Here is a 17600-nt window from a genome sequence, read left to right as displayed (position 1 = left end):
TTTCATTTATTTATTTATTAGCTTTCTTTGGAAATATCTTTTTTAGATCTAAAATGGCGTCCGAAACTATGGTAGAAAAAAATGGGAAGCTTTACCTGAAAAATATTCCAAATGCTCCAGAAGATAATAGACCTTTGAGTGAAAGAAGTGAACTAGAGTATGGTAAATTGACATCAAATGAATATTTGTATGTGTCCAAACATCCATTGGGAGAACCATTACCAACTCCTATAGATGATGAGCCACCTTATGCTATATTAATTGCTACTTATATCAATTATTTAATTTTAATTATCATTGGTCATACTCGTGATTTTTTCGGGAAGATCTTTAAACCTAAAGAATATGAACATTTGGTGGAAAAAGATGGTTATGCCCCGTGGTATGATGGGTTTGAAAGTTTTTATGTTCGTAGATTGAAAACTAGAATCGATGACTGTTTTGCTCGTCCTATCCATGGTGCTCCTGGTCGTTATATTAAATGCTTCAATCGTTTTAGAAGTGGGAAAACTGGCTATTTATATGATGGCACATCCAAAGAATGCCTTAATTTATCATCGTACAATTATCTTGGATTTGCTCAATCGAGTGGTGTTTGTACTGATTTTTCTGTTAAATGTGTTGATGATTATGGAACTTCTGGTTGCTCACCAAGACTTTATTGTGGAACTACTGATTTGCACCGTCAATGTGAAGAGGTCATTGCTGATTTTGTTGGTAAAGAAGATGCTATTATTGTCAGTCAAGGTTATGGGACCAATGCCAACTTATTTGCATCAATTGCAGATTCTAAAACTTTGGTTATATCCGATGAGTTAAATCATGCATCGATTAGATTTGGAATTCGATTATCGGGGGCTTCAGTCAAAGTGTTTAAACATAATGATATGAATGATTTGGAAAACCTTATACGTAATCAAATTGCTCAAGGTCAGCCCAAAACTCATAGACCATGGAGTAAAATCATTGTTGCTGTGGAAGGGTTATATTCAATGGAAGGTAACATGTGTAATTTACCAGAGATTGTTAGAATTAAAGACAAGTATAAATGTTATTTGTTTGTTGATGAAGCACATTCTATTGGGGCATTGGGACCTGACGGAAGAGGTATTTGTGATTATTTTTCAGTTGACCCAGCTAGGGTTGATGTATTAATGGGCACATTGACCAAATCGTTTGGTGCCACCGGTGGATATATTGCTGGTGATAAAACATTGATTGAAAAATTGAGACTTAATTACATAAGTCAAAGTTATTCGGAAGGAGTGCCACCACCGGTTTTAGGGCAAATTATTTCCTCTTTAAAAGTAATCAAAGGTGAATTAAATCCTGGTGAAGGTAAAGAAAGATTACAAAGAATTGCATTTAATTCTCGTTATTTAAGATTGGGATTGAAAAAATTGGGATTCATTGTCTATGGAGCTGACGATTCTCCAGTGATACCATTTTTGTTGTTTGTGCCTTCTAAAATGCCAGCGGTATCTCGTATGCTTTATGACATGGGTATAGCAGTTGTTATTGTTAGTTATCCCGCGACCCCCTTAACCAGTGCGCGTGCCAGATTATGTGTCAGTTCGGCATTGACCAAAGAAGATTTAGATTATGTGTTGACGAAAATTAGTGACATTGGTGATTTGGTGTTTTTGAAATTCAGTAGTGGTATTGCTGGTGGATGCAAAGTCCCTGGCGAACCACCTCGGTGGTCAATTGAAGACGTTTTAGCTACTAATGTCGAAGATTGTAAGAAACCAAAACTAATGTAATCCTTTTTTTATGTCTTGCTGACACTCATATTTACACATTTACACACAATAGATTAACATATATACATGACCCATCATGTTATATATACCCGTACTTAATTAAATATTTCAAATATTACCTTTAATTACTATTAATATTAATAATAATATATTTTTACGCCTAGACTTTTAACGGGATCCTCTTCCTTACTTTGGTATGATATCCAGTGCAAAACTGAATGTATATTTTGCTAAATGAGATGAGAAAACAACTCAGCTTATAAGTGTCTAGTGACCTAAGTAGAGTTTATTGATGTTTCGCCAAAAATCAGCGTCAATAATGGAAGGCCTTGCATTGTCAACTAAATATAAGGCTAGGTTTCATTATTTTTGATTGTCTAATTGTGTGTAATTTAGAAGTTTGTAAAATGGGCGTGTGGCGTAGTTGGTAGCGCGTTCCCTTAGCATGGGAAAGGTCATGAGTTCGACTCTTATCTCGTCCATAATCTTTTTTTTTCCATTATCTAACATGAAGACTTTTATTTTTTTGACTTACTAAGAATTGTGTAACACGAGAGTATTATGTATTTTATGTAATAGGAGTGTGCTCAAGTAGGTGATGATGTTGTTGTGAGGAAGATTTCTGGTTTGGTTTGTTTTTTTGATGGTTTTTGGAATAATTATACACCAAAATTTATTTGATCATTGGAGTTGTGACAAATAGAAAAGCCGGGTCTAGATTTGTATTAATAAAAATGTTATAAATACAGATCAATCATTTAATCTTGAAAAGATCTTACTGTGATAGCTTATTGAAATCATGTTAAACTGGAAAATACTATGAAAAAAGCTTATTGCTCTATTCAAGAGCGGTGATAACAAAAAAAATACGGGAATATTTGATACTATCACCTCAGCATACATTCAGCTTTTTATAGTTATACACTTCCTTGTACTTATTGTTGTTGTTAACACAAATGAATATGCCCCAAATTTCGGAAATCAATTTCCTTTTCCTCTTTTGATTTTTTTCCATGAAATGCCGCCCCGCTCCGGCTCAACACTAGTTGTCGTCCCTCCTTTAGTTTCAAATATAATACGCACGCATTTATAAACTCACCAAAAAAAAAAAAATTAGAGGAAATGTCTGAACCTTTAACTTGATTAGTATAAACCTTAGTTTAAAACACCCATACTAATCTTAGCTGACATCGCCACATAGGAAATAAAGCATATATAATATACCATAAAAAGAAAAATAATGAATATTCTGTGTCGACCCAACAAAAATATGAAAAAAAAAAAAAAAGAAAAGAAAAAAATAAATATCTAACTTCATACAACAAACGTGTCAGTTGCTAACATTTTTTTTCTTCTCTTTGTTGCTTATTTGGTGCTTAATCAACAGTTTCATGTTTTGTTATCACCATTGGTAATAGTACAGGGGGTAATAACAGATTTTGCATTGACATTGAAAACTTAAAAGGGATAGGAAAAGTATTTACAACAATAAGCGAATGATTAGAACTATATGGGATCAAACGTTTCTTTAATACTTGATTTGATTCCATTTAATTAATTGGCTTGTAAATCGTTGGGCCTTAAGCTAAGACGAGTATTATATTATTATTATTATTATAGTTTTACTTTGATCTGGTCGTTTACAAGGATTAATGTTCATCTCATCACGCATAATAATACATATACTTACATATTTTCACGAAGAATCTAGCACCCTGACGACGGATTAGTAGTTGTTCGTGTCGATAGCACTAAGCCCACCCTTCTAATCGTTTCGTTTGTTCATTTTCTGTTTTCTTTCGCCCCACCATGATGCCCCCATTAATATTGCCCCACTGTGAAAGGGACCTCGAGTTTTTGAAATACCATCTATGGGACCATAATAATATTAATAATTATTCTCTTGTTGTTTTCAGTTGATCTCTGATCAGCAGGTCTCTTGGTTTTATTCATTACATGATAGCAGCATCAAGAGAATTCCTAGCAAATTTGCTATTTGCAACCACAGTTGTTAAAAGAGTACAAATCAATTGATGAAGCTCAACCCCCTTTCTCCTTTTTTGTTCACAAAACTCTTTTCCCTTAGTGTAAAGACAAAGTTTTCCGGGATCCAACTTTATAGTTTATTTTGAATATTGCTATTGTTGTTCCCTTTTATTAAACTTCATCTGCTACATGGATTTTTAAGAAAGATTGCTTATATCGGTTAAGGATATTTCGGATATTGGATAAGCTTTTTGTATATGTCTGTGTATTGTTTCTTACTTTTTGCCCAACAACCTGATTTATCAAGTCACCCTCCCTCATTTTGCAGATGTTGTGTGATTCAATAACAAGTTCCCCATGAACAACTTTATAAACAATACGTGGCCATTGTTAATGATTACTGGTGACAAGAATAGATCTATCTCTTACATGATCCCGGAGAAAGAAAACTGGGCGAGAGAAAAAAAATAAAGGGAGGCCAGATTTGAAAAAAGAAAAGCAAAAATCTGGGGAAAAAAGAAAAGCAAAAAAATCTGGGGAAACAACCACAACAAGAAAATTTTCTCTTCTTCTCTCATAACTTTTAGCTTTGTTCTGTTTAAGTTGAAATTCTATTGGTCGATTAAAAGTTTAAGTAAACACACAAAGACAAAACTAAGGTTTGTGTACCGGAACGGGATTAATTTTGTTGTTGAAGAAAGTACAATTGATAAAAACTTTTTTGAAACGACAACCGACAATAACGGACAAGTTTTATTCTTGATCCAATAGAGAATTAAAACAATTGTATAATTTCAGCAATCAAAACTCCGAGATGTCACAAAACCAAAAACAAATTAGCGGCAGACACTTTTTTTTCTTGATTAGCTTCGTCTTCTCTTCCGCGATTATGCTTGGTGTAGTGTAACAGTTATCAAAAAATAAAGAACCGATTAGGTACTTGCACGCCTCCTACTCATTACCAAAGTATATCACATAAATCTTCTTGCGTTTGACTTGATAAAGCTTACAACGAAACCGGTGGATTCCATACATGTCTGTTTTAAAGATATATGTATACAGCCTCTGTATCATACTGACTTAGCGAATCTAGAAATTTCGTATCTAAATGTTTAGTTGAAGTATTACAGAATTGAGGGATTATCTTTTGTTTTTCTACCGTGTCCCACGCTTCTTATATTTATTTGGGTCGATTGTTTAAATTTAGTATCCGATCATTTACCATTATTTTTTTTTTTTGTTCTGACATCATCATGACTATTCCCAACAGCACTTTTTGTTCTAGTTTATGGTTATACAGTTTACTTTATCCTTAGTAAAGGGGGAGTGACAGAGAAGAAAGAGCGAGAGAGTGTGTATGTGTGTGGTAAGTAAAACAAAAAAAAAAAAAAAAAGACTGACGCCAATTACAATAAAATAAGAAGTTGTACGTTTGCTAATACAATCTGTTTAGTGTAATTTAGTCATTTTTTTTTTGTCTTAATTGTTTCGTTTGAGTGTTTTTTCACCCAGTAATAATATTGTTGATTAACAATACAACTAAAACAAGTACAGTGCATTGAATTCACTCCGATTGTCTCTCAAGGTTTAGTATTATATAGGGGAGAGAGAGAGAGAGAGACAGAGACAGAGTATATAATTATTATCAAATCCTATAAAGTAATATTTTGTTCCTCTTTCATTTTTTTTTTCTTTTCTTTCTACTTGAAAGGTTGATTTCATTTTCATTAAGGTTGTCTCTGTATAATATAATCTATATTATTATTAAACGACAACCACTATCCTTATATTATTTAATTTGGGAACTCGAGAGTAAGAAACAGTCACCAATTTCCAACTATTAAACTTCCTACCCCATACTTCAAAGTGAATTGTCCATAAAAGTTACTTCATTTTATTAAATCATTAAACTCACACATCTACACATATCTACACATATTATTATAATTGTTGAACGACTGTACGTTTTATTACATCGTCCCATAACTTTTATTATTCTTATTATTATTTACCCTTTTTGGTTTAAATCTTTTTGAAAAGTGCTTCAACTAAAAACCAATAAAAATAAAAGAGAAGAAAAAAGAAACACCCATACACAAACAACATAATAAAACGCTAAACATACACTCCCCCAACATAAGAAAAAAAAAAAAAAGAAGGAACCTAACTAAAAATTTCAACACACCAAAACTCTTTTTTTTTTTTTTTTTACTACAATAATAATATTTACTGATACTGTTACTGTTACTGTTATTCCAATAGTGATTGAAAAAAAGAAAAAGAAAAAGAAAAACTCGAACTCCCAAAAAACTTTGCAACAAATTTTTTAATCTTTCTTTTTTTTTTTTTTTTCCCTAGTTTTAACCAATTTACTTTCCCCATATTGAAACCCCTATTCATCACACTTACAAGATGAATATGCAACCTTCAGTTTCGGTAAACTCACCGCTATCCACTATGTCCAATGGTTCAATACTGCTGGACCTTATGCCTCCAATACCTAAACAACCAATACCCAAAAAATCCCAACAAATCAGAACTGACAAGCCAAGACCTCATGTTTGTACTATCTGCACCAGAGCCTTTGCCCGTTTAGAACATTTGAAACGTCACGAACGAGCCCATACCAACGAGAAACCCTACCAATGTGCTGCATGTGGTCGATGTTTTGCTCGTCGAGATTTAGTATTGAGACATCAACAAAAATTGCACACAGATTTACCCCACGTAATACGAAGAGGATCCTCGAAAGACGGAGAGATAAATGAACATATTAATGTGTTACACAATAATACTAATGCCAACGCCCCATTACCTGACGGAACTTGTCCAGCAGCAAGCTTGGACAATGAAAAACCAGTGTTTAGAACCTCGCTTTTTGAAAATAATCCGACCACTGGTCTGCCTCATGCTCCAGCAAGTTCTATCATTATTGATGATGAGGCCAATTCTATGTCCAACTCACCAAGACCCAGCATAACACTTCATAGTAGTCACCACCGTGATAGTGTATCTTTTGGACCTTCAAATACTCCTCCAACAACAGCAAACACGGCACCTGGCATACCAATACAACCAACACCAACAACAGCAAATCAAATAGAAACAAAACAAGAATCCAGAAGCAATAGTCGTGTTAAACAGCAACAACAACAACAACCGACCCCAGATTCTCCGCAATTGAAAAAGTTCAAACCCTCAGCTTCTCCAATGGGGAATAATAATGGCATTCCTTCACATTTGAGCAATAATTATAGACACGCATCTTATTCTGCTGCATCAGGGCCGTGCTACTCTAGTTTCAAGGAGGCTGATTTTTTTGGTATTTCCGGTCAAGTTGAATTTGCCACTCCTCAATTTGGGCCCCAGAATGAAGATTTTGGTAAGTTATTAGAATCAAATGGCTTATTAGATTGGGACACTATTGACCATTTGGATTTGAACGATGAAGGAAAGGTAGCTATGAAACAGAAATCCATCAAGAATTTGCATGATTTCTTCACTGATAACTTAAAAGCTTCATCAATGCATCATCCACAATCTTCTTTGTTTGGTGCAGGGATTAATGGTTTGCATTCAAACAATGATATGAACAATAAAATAATTACTCAATCGGTGCCACAACAACCACAGCAGCACCCACCAATAAAGCATTCACTGGCGTCAGATATCACACCCTCAATAATTCCAGGATCGCAACAACAACAACAACAACAACATCTGCCTCCAAACTCGCATCTGAATTCTGTCTCCTCAAAAGCAAGCATCAACCCTCAACAATTAAACCAGCCCAAAAAACTCGAAGAACCAAACCAGAATGATTGGTTTAGGGATCTTGTTTTCCCGCCATTTGATTTGAATATACCTTTTAGTGCTCACGCCAGTTCTGAAGATTTGAAAGGTTTCTTTGGCCCCACAAGCTTATTGGCGGATACAAACGATAATTACCGTAAACAGTTGAATCAACAACAAATGAATGGCAACTTCAATCATAAACCGATGCTTACTGCGAAAAACAATGGGAACGAAATTCCACTGGCCATGCGTACTCATATTAACAGTGTTGCTGATTTTTCAGTAGAGTATCCTACTAGTTTTTTCTTGGAAGATGCTACACTTATCACTGAAGAACTTCGAAATAAAATTCTTGCCATGAGTAATATTGAGGACAAAGATTTGCCTTCATTGTCAGATTTGAAACGTTATTTCCAATTATATGAGTATGGTTTTAACAAGTACTTTCCATTTATACATTTACCTTCGTTGAAAAATTCTAAAAACCAAAATTTTGAAACTGTTCCATTGTTGTTAGCCATTGCTGCTATTGGAGCGTTATATGCTTACCATGACAATGATCCTTTAATCTTGTTCAACTTATCCAAATTTCACATTCAAAATTTCTTTGAAAAAGAAATCACATTAAATAATTTGCATTTCAAAAAAGTCCCATTAATGGCTCACCAATGTCTTGTGTTGCATATTTTCATATCGCTTTTCCTCAATGAACCTAATATGATGGATATCACTTCGAGACAAATCAAATCAATGATTGGATTGATCAAGTCCACTAATTTTAATGAACCTTTAGAGAAATTAATAATCCCACCTCAACCAGCAATTCCTGGTTCAGCTGGAGATAAATCATTGATTCAAAAGAATTTTGATTATTTTATTATGGCTCAATCTAGAATTCGTACCTTACACGTTTTTTATTTTTTGCAAGCTTTTAGGTCTGCTTTTGGCGGAGTTCCTATTCTTTTCAGCTTTAATATGCTCAAAAGTGGATCATTTTGTACCAATGAGAAATTATGGTGGTGTGAAGGATCTAGCAGATGGTATAATTTAGTGGGACAAACCTACTCCAGCAAGTGGTCATTAATTGATGTAAGCAATGGTGCTGGTATAGACGCATTAGTGTCTTATTTAAACGACCCAACAAATGTCAACACACCAATTTCGTATAACAATTTGCTTGTTTTGTTATTCACCATCCATGAAAGAATAATCAAAGCCGTTGATACCGTACAACCATTTACTCATTTACGGTGGTTAGAGAAGAAGAAGCCTTTACAAGCTTTAATCATGAACTGGGAGGTTTTATTTCATCAGAACCATGGCAGTTCAAAAATTATTACTAGCACCAGAGGCAGCCTTAGTTCTAAACATGAATTGAAATTAATACTCCCCATGCTTGCATTGGTGAAAATGAAATTAGAAGTAAGACTAACTTTTGCAGTATCATCGGTTCTTCAAAGGGATTGGACTGCTATGAATAGTGATTTGGACCGATTAGTGTACCGAGAACGCAAGTACAACGTCCTAACCACCTCATTACCTCATTGCCGTGATATTCTTGAGTTATGGATGTATAATATGGAAACCATCAATTACGATGTTCGAGAAACTGCTAGACGCACCCCAGCATTCTTCTGTTGCACTTTATTTGTTAGTGTGATATTAGTAGCGACCTATTTGAACCATATTGAAAGGAATAGTCTTGAAAGAGAGATTACCAATCAAGAGTTGGAATGTTGGTTTGATTGTCAAGAATTGTTTTCTAAATTAGAGACAATTTTAAGTGTGAGTATCAGATCATCTTATCTGGAAGATTTAACGAAAGATTTCAAGAATAAATTCAATGATGAGACAAAAGTAGTTGGGAAGTTACGAGAATTGATTTTACAAAGAGAAAGCTGTGATGATGCATTGTCAGAAGGAATTGATGTGGAAAATAATCAATCCAAGTTGGTACAAATAAATCAAGAAATCAGAAAAGGTCTTATTGATAGTAAAATCTCAATGAAATCAATTTATTTGGGGATTAGGATATTAGCTGATGTACCTGTTTGGCCATTAGCAATGGTATTTGCTGAGGCATTAAAAAGTAGGGCAAAATACATAGAAAAATGATTAGGTTGGAGGACAAAAGGGTGGGCCCAGTCAATAGAATGCTTATGATGATATAACGTTATGATAATTGAGTAAGATTTTATGTATAAATTATAACTCATTATTTATTTTGTATTTATATTTATTTATTTAATAAAGCTACTATAGTAATAATTTACAATGCCATTCACAAACACATAAAATATGAGAGATACACACACGCATCAATAAAATCCTTGATCTTTTAAGTAATTCACAATTTCATCAACCACTGCAACCAAATCATCATTAGACAAATTGAATTCACCATCAGCATTACCAGAAGCTTGATTATTATTATTATTTTTTTGGTTGACGACTAATGAGTTACCATTACCCACAACATTAACAATTGGAGTTGGGTTTGTTGTTGGAACAATAACTCCTGAACCAGCTTTAACCAATTCTCCAATGATAAATGAATCATTAGCTTGATCAGCATTCAATTTTGTGATTCTACGTTCACCCAGAAATTGATTCAAAGTAGATTGTAAGGCAAAAGATAAATAATCACCCAATTTATTAGAATTATCAATTAAAATAGCAAAACCTTGTTTTGATCTTGGTGGATTAGTTTCTCTTAAAATTTTGACCACTTCAGGATAAGAAAACCAACTTGGGATTTCATCACCAGTTTTCAATTTATTTCTTAATTCTGTTCCAGAAATATTTGCCGTTCTAACTTTTTTCACATCAATGGTATCGATTGGGGCATATCTATCCTCATCAGGTAAATAAGTGACCATTCTAAATGGAACAATCTTGATATTTAATTCATCATCATATTTAGCTAATAATTCTTGAGCATCATAAGGACCATAGAAATCCACTCCTTGAGAGTTTTTCCCAGGACCAGCATGGTCTCTACCAACGATAAAATGATCAACCCCATAATTGGTTCTAATTAAAGCATGCCATAATGCTTCTCTATCACCACCCATTCTCATGGCTAATGGTAATAAAGATAATGTAGCTAATCCTTCAGGGAATTTCGTCAAGATTTGTTTATATACTTTCACACGAGTATGATGATCGATATCTCCTGGTTTTGTCAAACCAACCACTGGATGAATCAAAATATGAGCTTTGTCACCAATATCATGAGCAGCTCTAATGGTTAATTCACGATGAGCTCTATGCATAGGGTTTCTGGTTTGGAAGGCAACAATATTTTCTTGAGCCCAACCCAATCTTTCAAATTCTTGTCTTAATTCAGTAGGAGTTTTTCTAGCATCAACATAATCATAATGTTTAGGATAATTGATCCCTTGTAATTCACCACCAATGTAATAGTCACCAGCAGTTTCAAATAAATATTTATTAGCAGGATGTTCTGGATCTCCACGGAATACTTTTTCTGCTTCTAATTTTTTATTAGGTTTATAAATTGATTCAATGGTTAAAATAGCCAATGGAGTTTCATCTCTTAAATCCAATAAAACTATTCTATCACCAACAGAATGTTTTTTAGAAGTGGTTTCATCAACATCTAATGTGATTGGAATTGGCCATAATAAACCTTTACCATTGGATTCATTCTTAACACTACTTAATCTTAAATCATTCACCACACTATTGTAATCTTCTTGATTTAAGAATCCAGTTAATGGAGAAAACCCCCCGTTTAAAATTAATTCTAAATCACATAATTGTCTAGCAGTTAATGTCAATGCCGGTAAAGTTTTAGCTTCTTGTAATAATTGTTGTTTGAGTGGAGCATCACGGATGACCAAATCTCTTAATTTACCACCATGAGGAGTAGGAATCGGCATGTTTTTCTAGGGATGATATTAACTTTAAAATAATTAGCAAGAAGAAAAGTAAACAATACTTGAATGTTTATAAGAAAACAAAAGGGAATAAAAAAAAAAGAGTAATTGGAAAACCAATAAAAAGATTTATAATTTTTCTTTTTTGGGGATTTTATAAACTTGATGATCTATTATATACTTTATAATTGGATCAATTATAGTGAGAGTTGCAAAAACTGTATACATATGTTGACTAACATAAGTAGCAAAGTGAAAAAAAAAAAAAAAAAAAAAAAAAAAAAATTGCAAAAAAAAAAAGAAACTCATAATTCAGTGATTGCACGTGATCAAAAGCAATAGTTGATTGTCGTGCCGACATTCAACCTAAAGCGAACTTAAGAAGTACTTTATAAGCTGATGCATAGTTAAGAAGACATTGTGGGTATTGTCTCAGAAGGGCGCATTAATGTATCCGTCTCCCTCCTTATAGAAAAGTTCCAGAAATACTTTAATCGTTGAAAAAAAAAATCTGCTATTTCTTGTGACAAAAGAACACCACAATTTGCACCAAGAAAAACTCTTATAGATAATCTAGTAACAACCAAGAAAAAAAAAATCAATTCAACATGATGAACAAAGGATACAGAATAGATATATATATATAGTTATAGAAGCCAAGTGTGGGAAAGGGAGGTATTAAGAATTCGTGGATAAAATGATGTTTGTTGTACTGTATAATTGCGTTAGTATGAGCCACAATCGCATAATTTTACCCAAAAAAAAAAAAAAAAAAAAGATCGCTTATGGAATTTCATTTCATTTGTCCTACTTTGATTTTACACTTCTTTAGTGTCGGATATATTCATCCTGTTGCGGTTTTCCATAACGTTAAGTTGAGTTATGAATTTGATCAAACGTTTAGCAAATTTCTCCTTTCTGCGCAGTTAACTTGATCCATACAAGATCAAAAACAGGCTATAACATTTCTTGAACCCATCTTAGGGATATAGTTGTAGTCACAATTTAAATGATTACTTAGCGAAGAAACATAATTATTCTTTTCGTATTGTGTTGTTGATATACAACCTTTAGTTTAGACGTCTCAAATCATTCCCTCTTTACCATATTTGGGGGTGTTACTTCTTTGTATTCCTTACAACTATTTTCTAGTAATTGTGTTAATGTTCAATCAGAGGACTTGTCACACTATTTCTACCTAGTGATTTGGGTTTGTCAAGACAGGATTGGCAAAAAAAAAATACGATTTCTCAAAAACAAGGGACTATTCGTAACATTTCACTAAAAGTTCGAGTTTATTGAAAGACGTTTGCCAATTAATATACCATATATGGTCAGAAAAGCCACGAACTTCAAGTAAACAATTGTTCTTTTTAGTTTATAAGAAAAATAGTGCACGCTACCAATAGCATCGTATTTTTTTGCCAAATTTGCATCCACAGTCTTTAATTGGATTAGAATGAAACGAATTCCTGTAATAATATAAATCAATATTTATTCAAAGTCCAAGAAAAACATGCTTCAATGTTATTTTCAAAAAAAAAAAAACAATTGGCCAAACTGTTATTGTTTTTAATACCACTAACACAAATTGATGCTACCCAACTTCAATATCAGAACAGTAGCCCTTAATCAAAGAAACAGGTATGAATGGATCAGTATTGTTGGAGAGTATAGACTTTAGTTTTAAGTAGTAGAGGCATATTATTCTTCCTATCATAACAACTTCTTTTGAGAATGCCGATTGAACCTTTGCCTTCGGCTGATGAAAAAATTGCAAGTAACAATAATGAAAGTAAAGCCCTTGATTATAGTTTATTTGTAGAAAAGCTCAAAAACAAATCCAAAAGAAGAGATACAGAACGGTTTTTATTTTGCTAATCCATAGACCCCATAATTTTTACATTTAGTTCTAAGTAATTTATGTTTTCGTTCTCAAATTCCAGATCTATTCAGCCTTCATGGTTCGGTCAATAAAATAAAAAAGGAAGAACAAAAGAAGTGGGGGATTGTAATGAGGGGAGACAATACTCATACGTTGTGTAAATATCTTTCAACTGTCAAGTGATTTGGGGGATCGTGGGGGATACTCCGAAAATACTGGCAACAAACAAGCACTTGTAGTCAAAGAGTATTTTTTCCTTTTCCTCCACCGGCAACTAGCAACATCAATGTGCTGTTAGATATAGTTGAGTAATTTGATGAATGAGGTGCCTGAAGAAGTTGCCAACGGATTAAAAGATGCAACTGGAGGGACGGAAAAACTTTACTCCACCAAGCTAGCCTTGCCATTTTTCAACAACAACAATTAAACACATCATTAATCCAGAAAATTGGGGGAGATACACTACAAGTTTGGAGTTACCCCAAACTATATCTCAATAAAAGAAAAAGAATTGAAAATTTGCTCCAATGTCCCCCAATATTTATTGAATGCAACATTGGGGATCTCACGTAAAACAGGGTTTTTTTTTCTTCTTCCACTCACAACAATTAATAAATCACATAAAATCGATATGGATAATAGTTGACCGAAATCGCAAACAAATTGAGAGAACAAAAAAAAAAAAAATAGAACTCCTTCAATTTTGGAAATCTTGATTTGAAATAACTTTCCAATAAGATGTATACATATCTATATGGGCCGATTAGGTTTGTTATACATATGTTTATTTATTAGGCCCCGTTTAATAAAGATAAAATAAAAGTAGCAACAAAGAAAGTTTTACCAACTAATTAGTAAAATCAGAAAATCAAGAGTAAGAGGAGATCTAGGTTGTATAATTGATTACTAAACTAGCATTTCCTGCACAATACAGCGGCTATTTTTATCTTTATTTTTTTTTCATATTTTTTGTTGAACACCGCTGAAGGAGAATCCATCAGTAGATGCAAATGAACATACATATACAATTATGTAAGTCAACAATTAATCAATTGACAAATATATAGCTGTCAATACGAAAAACAATAATTACAGAAGTTGAAAAAAAAGAAAATCATAGGAACACTCTACAATTGTATATAGTCCGAAAGTTTGCCATATATTATTGTCACCAGCAAATTTTTGCTGTTTTTTTTTTTTGTTCTCTTTCTCCTGCACGGAAATGATTGATTCACTGTTTAGTAATAATTAGCGTGTATGTACGTGTGTGCGTGTGTTTGAACTGCATTATATAAATATTCAACAAATTCTCTTGCCATCAATGTCAATTGAGAATTTCGTACTTTCTTTCTCATTTACTCTTTCTTCTCCATTGAAGTTTGTCTTTATTCATTCAACTCAATTGATTTAAGAAAAACAACAACTTACTACAACAACAATGTCTTCAGCTCCAAAGTATGTTAGCTATTCCATTTAGTTTCTGTTTTTTTTTTTTTCTTTTTTACTTTTCGTTTTTTTTTATCCGATAGTTTGACATCTTTCCTATGAAGAGAAAATTGAATGTGATCTTGATAAGTTACAATTAATTGGACAATTGAAAGAAATGAAATCTAATTACGATATATGTTTATTATTACAATTGGTTTCAAACCAATAATCTGATTAATCCAATTCTAAATGGGGAAAGATGTGATCCGTTTATCATTTACAGGGGAATTGGAGAAATTTCACACTCATTCTCCCCTTGCTTGCTTTTTTTTTTTTCAACATTTAATCATTGCTGGAAAATTCTCCCTCACGCCGAAAATATATATATTTTTTTTTCCTTTCAGGCCGATTTCCGAACTAGCGCACAAGCAAGAGAAAAAAAAATGCAACAAGACTAATTAAAATGGGACTAACGGTGGAGAGGGAGGAGGGAGGAAGGATTTATTTAAATATTCATCTAAATTTCCCTTTGATCATGATTCCCAAGTATTTTCTTTTTTTTTTTTTTTCATGTAATTGGAGGGGTCTACATATCTATCAAATATTAACGAGATAAAAAAAAAACGATCAGGAAAATGAAAAACTTGAATGCCTTGTCAAGATTATCAATCTTGTCGAAACAAATATCGTTCAACAATACTAACAGTTCCATTGCTAGAGGTGATATCGGTTTAATTGGTTTAGCCGTTATGGGTCAAAACTTGATTCTTAACATGGCTGACCACGGTTACACTGTTGTTGCTTACAACAGAACCACCGCTAAGGTTGATCGTTTCTTAGCTAACGAAGCTAAAGGTAAATCCATCCTCGGTGCTCACTCCATCAAAGAATTGGTTGACCAATTAAAGAGACCAAGAAGAATTATGCTTTTGGTCAAAGCTGGTGCCCCAGTCGACGAATTCATTAACCAATTATTGCCATACTTGGAAGAAGGTGACATCATCATTGATGGTGGTAACTCCCATTTCCCAGATTCCAATAGAAGATACGAAGAATTGGCCAAGAAAGGTATTTTGTTTGTCGGTTCTGGTGTTTCTGGTGGTGAAGAAGGTGCTAGAACTGGTCCATCTTTGATGCCAGGTGGTAACGAAAAAGCTTGGCCACACATTAAGGATATCTTCCAAGATGTTGCTGCCAAGAGTGATGGCGAACCATGTTGTGATTGGGTTGGTGATGCCGGTGCTGGTCATTACGTCAAGATGGTCCACAATGGTATTGAATATGGTGATATGCAATTGATTTGTGAAGCTTACGATCTTATGAAGAGAGTCGGTAAATTTGACGACAAAGAAATTGGTGACGTGTTTGCCAAATGGAACAAGGGTGTTTTGGATTCTTTCTTGATTGAAATCACCAGAGACATTTTATACTACAACGACCCAACTGACGGTAAACCTTTGGTTGAAAAAATCTTGGACACTGCTGGTCAAAAAGGTACTGGTAAATGGACTGCTGTCAATGCTCTTGATTTGGGTATTCCAGTTACTTTGATTGGTGAAGCTGTGTTTGCTAGATGTCTTTCTGCCATGAAACCAGAAAGAGTTGAAGCCTCTAAAGTCTTGAAAGGTCCAGAAGTTTCTGGTGAATCACCAATCACTGACAAACAACAATTCATTGACGATTTGGAACAAGCTTTGTATGCTTCTAAGATTATCTCATACACCCAAGGTTTCATGTTGATGAACCAAGCTGCTAAAGATTACGGCTGGAAATTGAACAATGCTGGTATTGCCTTGATGTGGAGAGGTGGTTGTATTATCAGATCTGTTTTCTTGGCTGAAATCACTGCTGCCTACAGAAAGAAACCAGACTTGGAAAACTTGTTGCTCTACCCATTCTTCAACGAAGCTATTACCAAAGCTCAATCTGGATGGAGAGCTTCTGTTGCTAAAGCTATTCAATATGGTGTTCCAACTCCAGCCTTCTCCACCGCTTTGGCCTTCTACGATGGTTTAAGATCTGAAAGATTACCAGCTAACTTGTTGCAAGCTCAAAGAGATTACTTTGGTGCTCATACTTTCAAAGTCTTGCCAGGTCAAGAAAACGACTTGTTGAAGAAAGATGAATGGATTCACATCAACTGGACCGGTAGAGGTGGTGATGTTTCTTCAACTACTTATGATGCTTAGAGAAAATGGTGTTAACATGAGTTTTTGATTTATATCGTTTTTTTTTATCATTCAATGAACGTTAATATTAATATTAAATTTTGTGTAATAAGAAACATGAGAAAGTGTTAACAAATGTAAAGACTAACTGATCAGTTTACTGATCATTATCACTTTTCTGTGTTCGTTGATATAAATGATTAACCATCTGTGAATTATCTCTGCTTTTGTCCTTAAAATCTCCGTTAAGAAAAAAAAAAATAGTTGCTTAAACATCAACTGATAAGCACTATCGATACATTCTAACATGTAGAAGAGATATATATATCTCATAACAATGATCAAGCAGCTATTTATGATAAACTGGTAAACGTTCAGCCGTAAAGAACAGTTCTTTTTAATAAAGCCAAGATTAAAAGCTTTAACTGTTCTACTAATTTCTCGATTGGGAAGGTATTTGCGCTCATGAACATCACATTTGCAATTTAAGCAACAAAAAATGAGTACTGGAAGAGATTATTCCATTTTAAGTAGTTAGCGACCAATTTAGATCTTACCAATAGGCAATATTGAACACAAACCGAAGATCATTCTCAAACGTGGAGTTCGATAGACATTATATGTAAATAATGATCAGTTTATCTGCTTTTGGTGGGGGGGGGGGGGGTTGCTT

At 33.7% G+C, this 17600-nt stretch overlaps 4 protein-coding genes and 1 non-coding gene across 5 annotated transcripts; 4 read left to right on the top strand and 1 right to left on the bottom strand. All coding sequences in view use genetic code 12, as the record gives it.

The window, feature by feature from the left end:
* Positions 1 to 53: 53 nt before the first annotated feature.
* CD36_12880 (serine palmitoyltransferase subunit, putative) lies at positions 54 to 1763 on the top strand (the record flags this gene model as incomplete). Its single annotated transcript, XM_002417882.1, has 1 exon — positions 54 to 1763. The coding sequence occupies one exon, from the start codon at positions 54 to 56 to the stop codon at positions 1761 to 1763; it is 1710 nt and encodes a 569-aa protein (XP_002417927.1).
* A 409-nt stretch (positions 1764 to 2172) lies between these two features.
* Positions 2173 to 2245, top strand: tRNA-Ala (AGC). The gene has a single exon. It is a non-coding gene; the product is annotated as a tRNA-Ala (tRNA).
* A 3916-nt stretch (positions 2246 to 6161) lies between these two features.
* CD36_12870 (conserved hypothetical protein) lies at positions 6162 to 9659 on the top strand (the record flags this gene model as incomplete). Its single annotated transcript, XM_002417881.1, has 1 exon — positions 6162 to 9659. One exon carries the CDS (start codon positions 6162 to 6164, stop codon positions 9657 to 9659), a length of 3498 nt encoding a protein of 1165 aa, XP_002417926.1.
* Positions 9660 to 9862: 203 nt separating this feature from the next.
* CD36_12860 (ATP-sulfurylase, putative) lies at positions 9863 to 11449 on the bottom strand (the record flags this gene model as incomplete). Its single annotated transcript, XM_002417880.1, has 1 exon — positions 9863 to 11449. One exon carries the CDS (start codon positions 11447 to 11449, stop codon positions 9863 to 9865), a length of 1587 nt encoding a protein of 528 aa, XP_002417925.1.
* A 3945-nt stretch (positions 11450 to 15394) lies between these two features.
* On the top strand, positions 15395 to 16948 carry CD36_12850 (6-phosphogluconate dehydrogenase, decarboxylating 1, putative; the record flags this gene model as incomplete). The annotated part of the gene is made up of 1 exon (XM_002417879.1): positions 15395 to 16948. One exon carries the CDS (start codon positions 15395 to 15397, stop codon positions 16946 to 16948), a length of 1554 nt encoding a protein of 517 aa, XP_002417924.1.
* Positions 16949 to 17600: the final 652 nt, after the last annotated feature.

This window comes from Candida dubliniensis, chromosome 1, assembly GCF_000026945.1.
Source record: "Candida dubliniensis CD36 chromosome 1, complete sequence".
Lineage (NCBI taxonomy): Eukaryota > Fungi > Ascomycota > Pichiomycetes > Serinales > Debaryomycetaceae > Candida > Candida dubliniensis.
The sequence above is the reverse complement of the archived record's forward strand: the minus strand, read 5'-3'. Positions and strand labels throughout refer to the sequence as shown.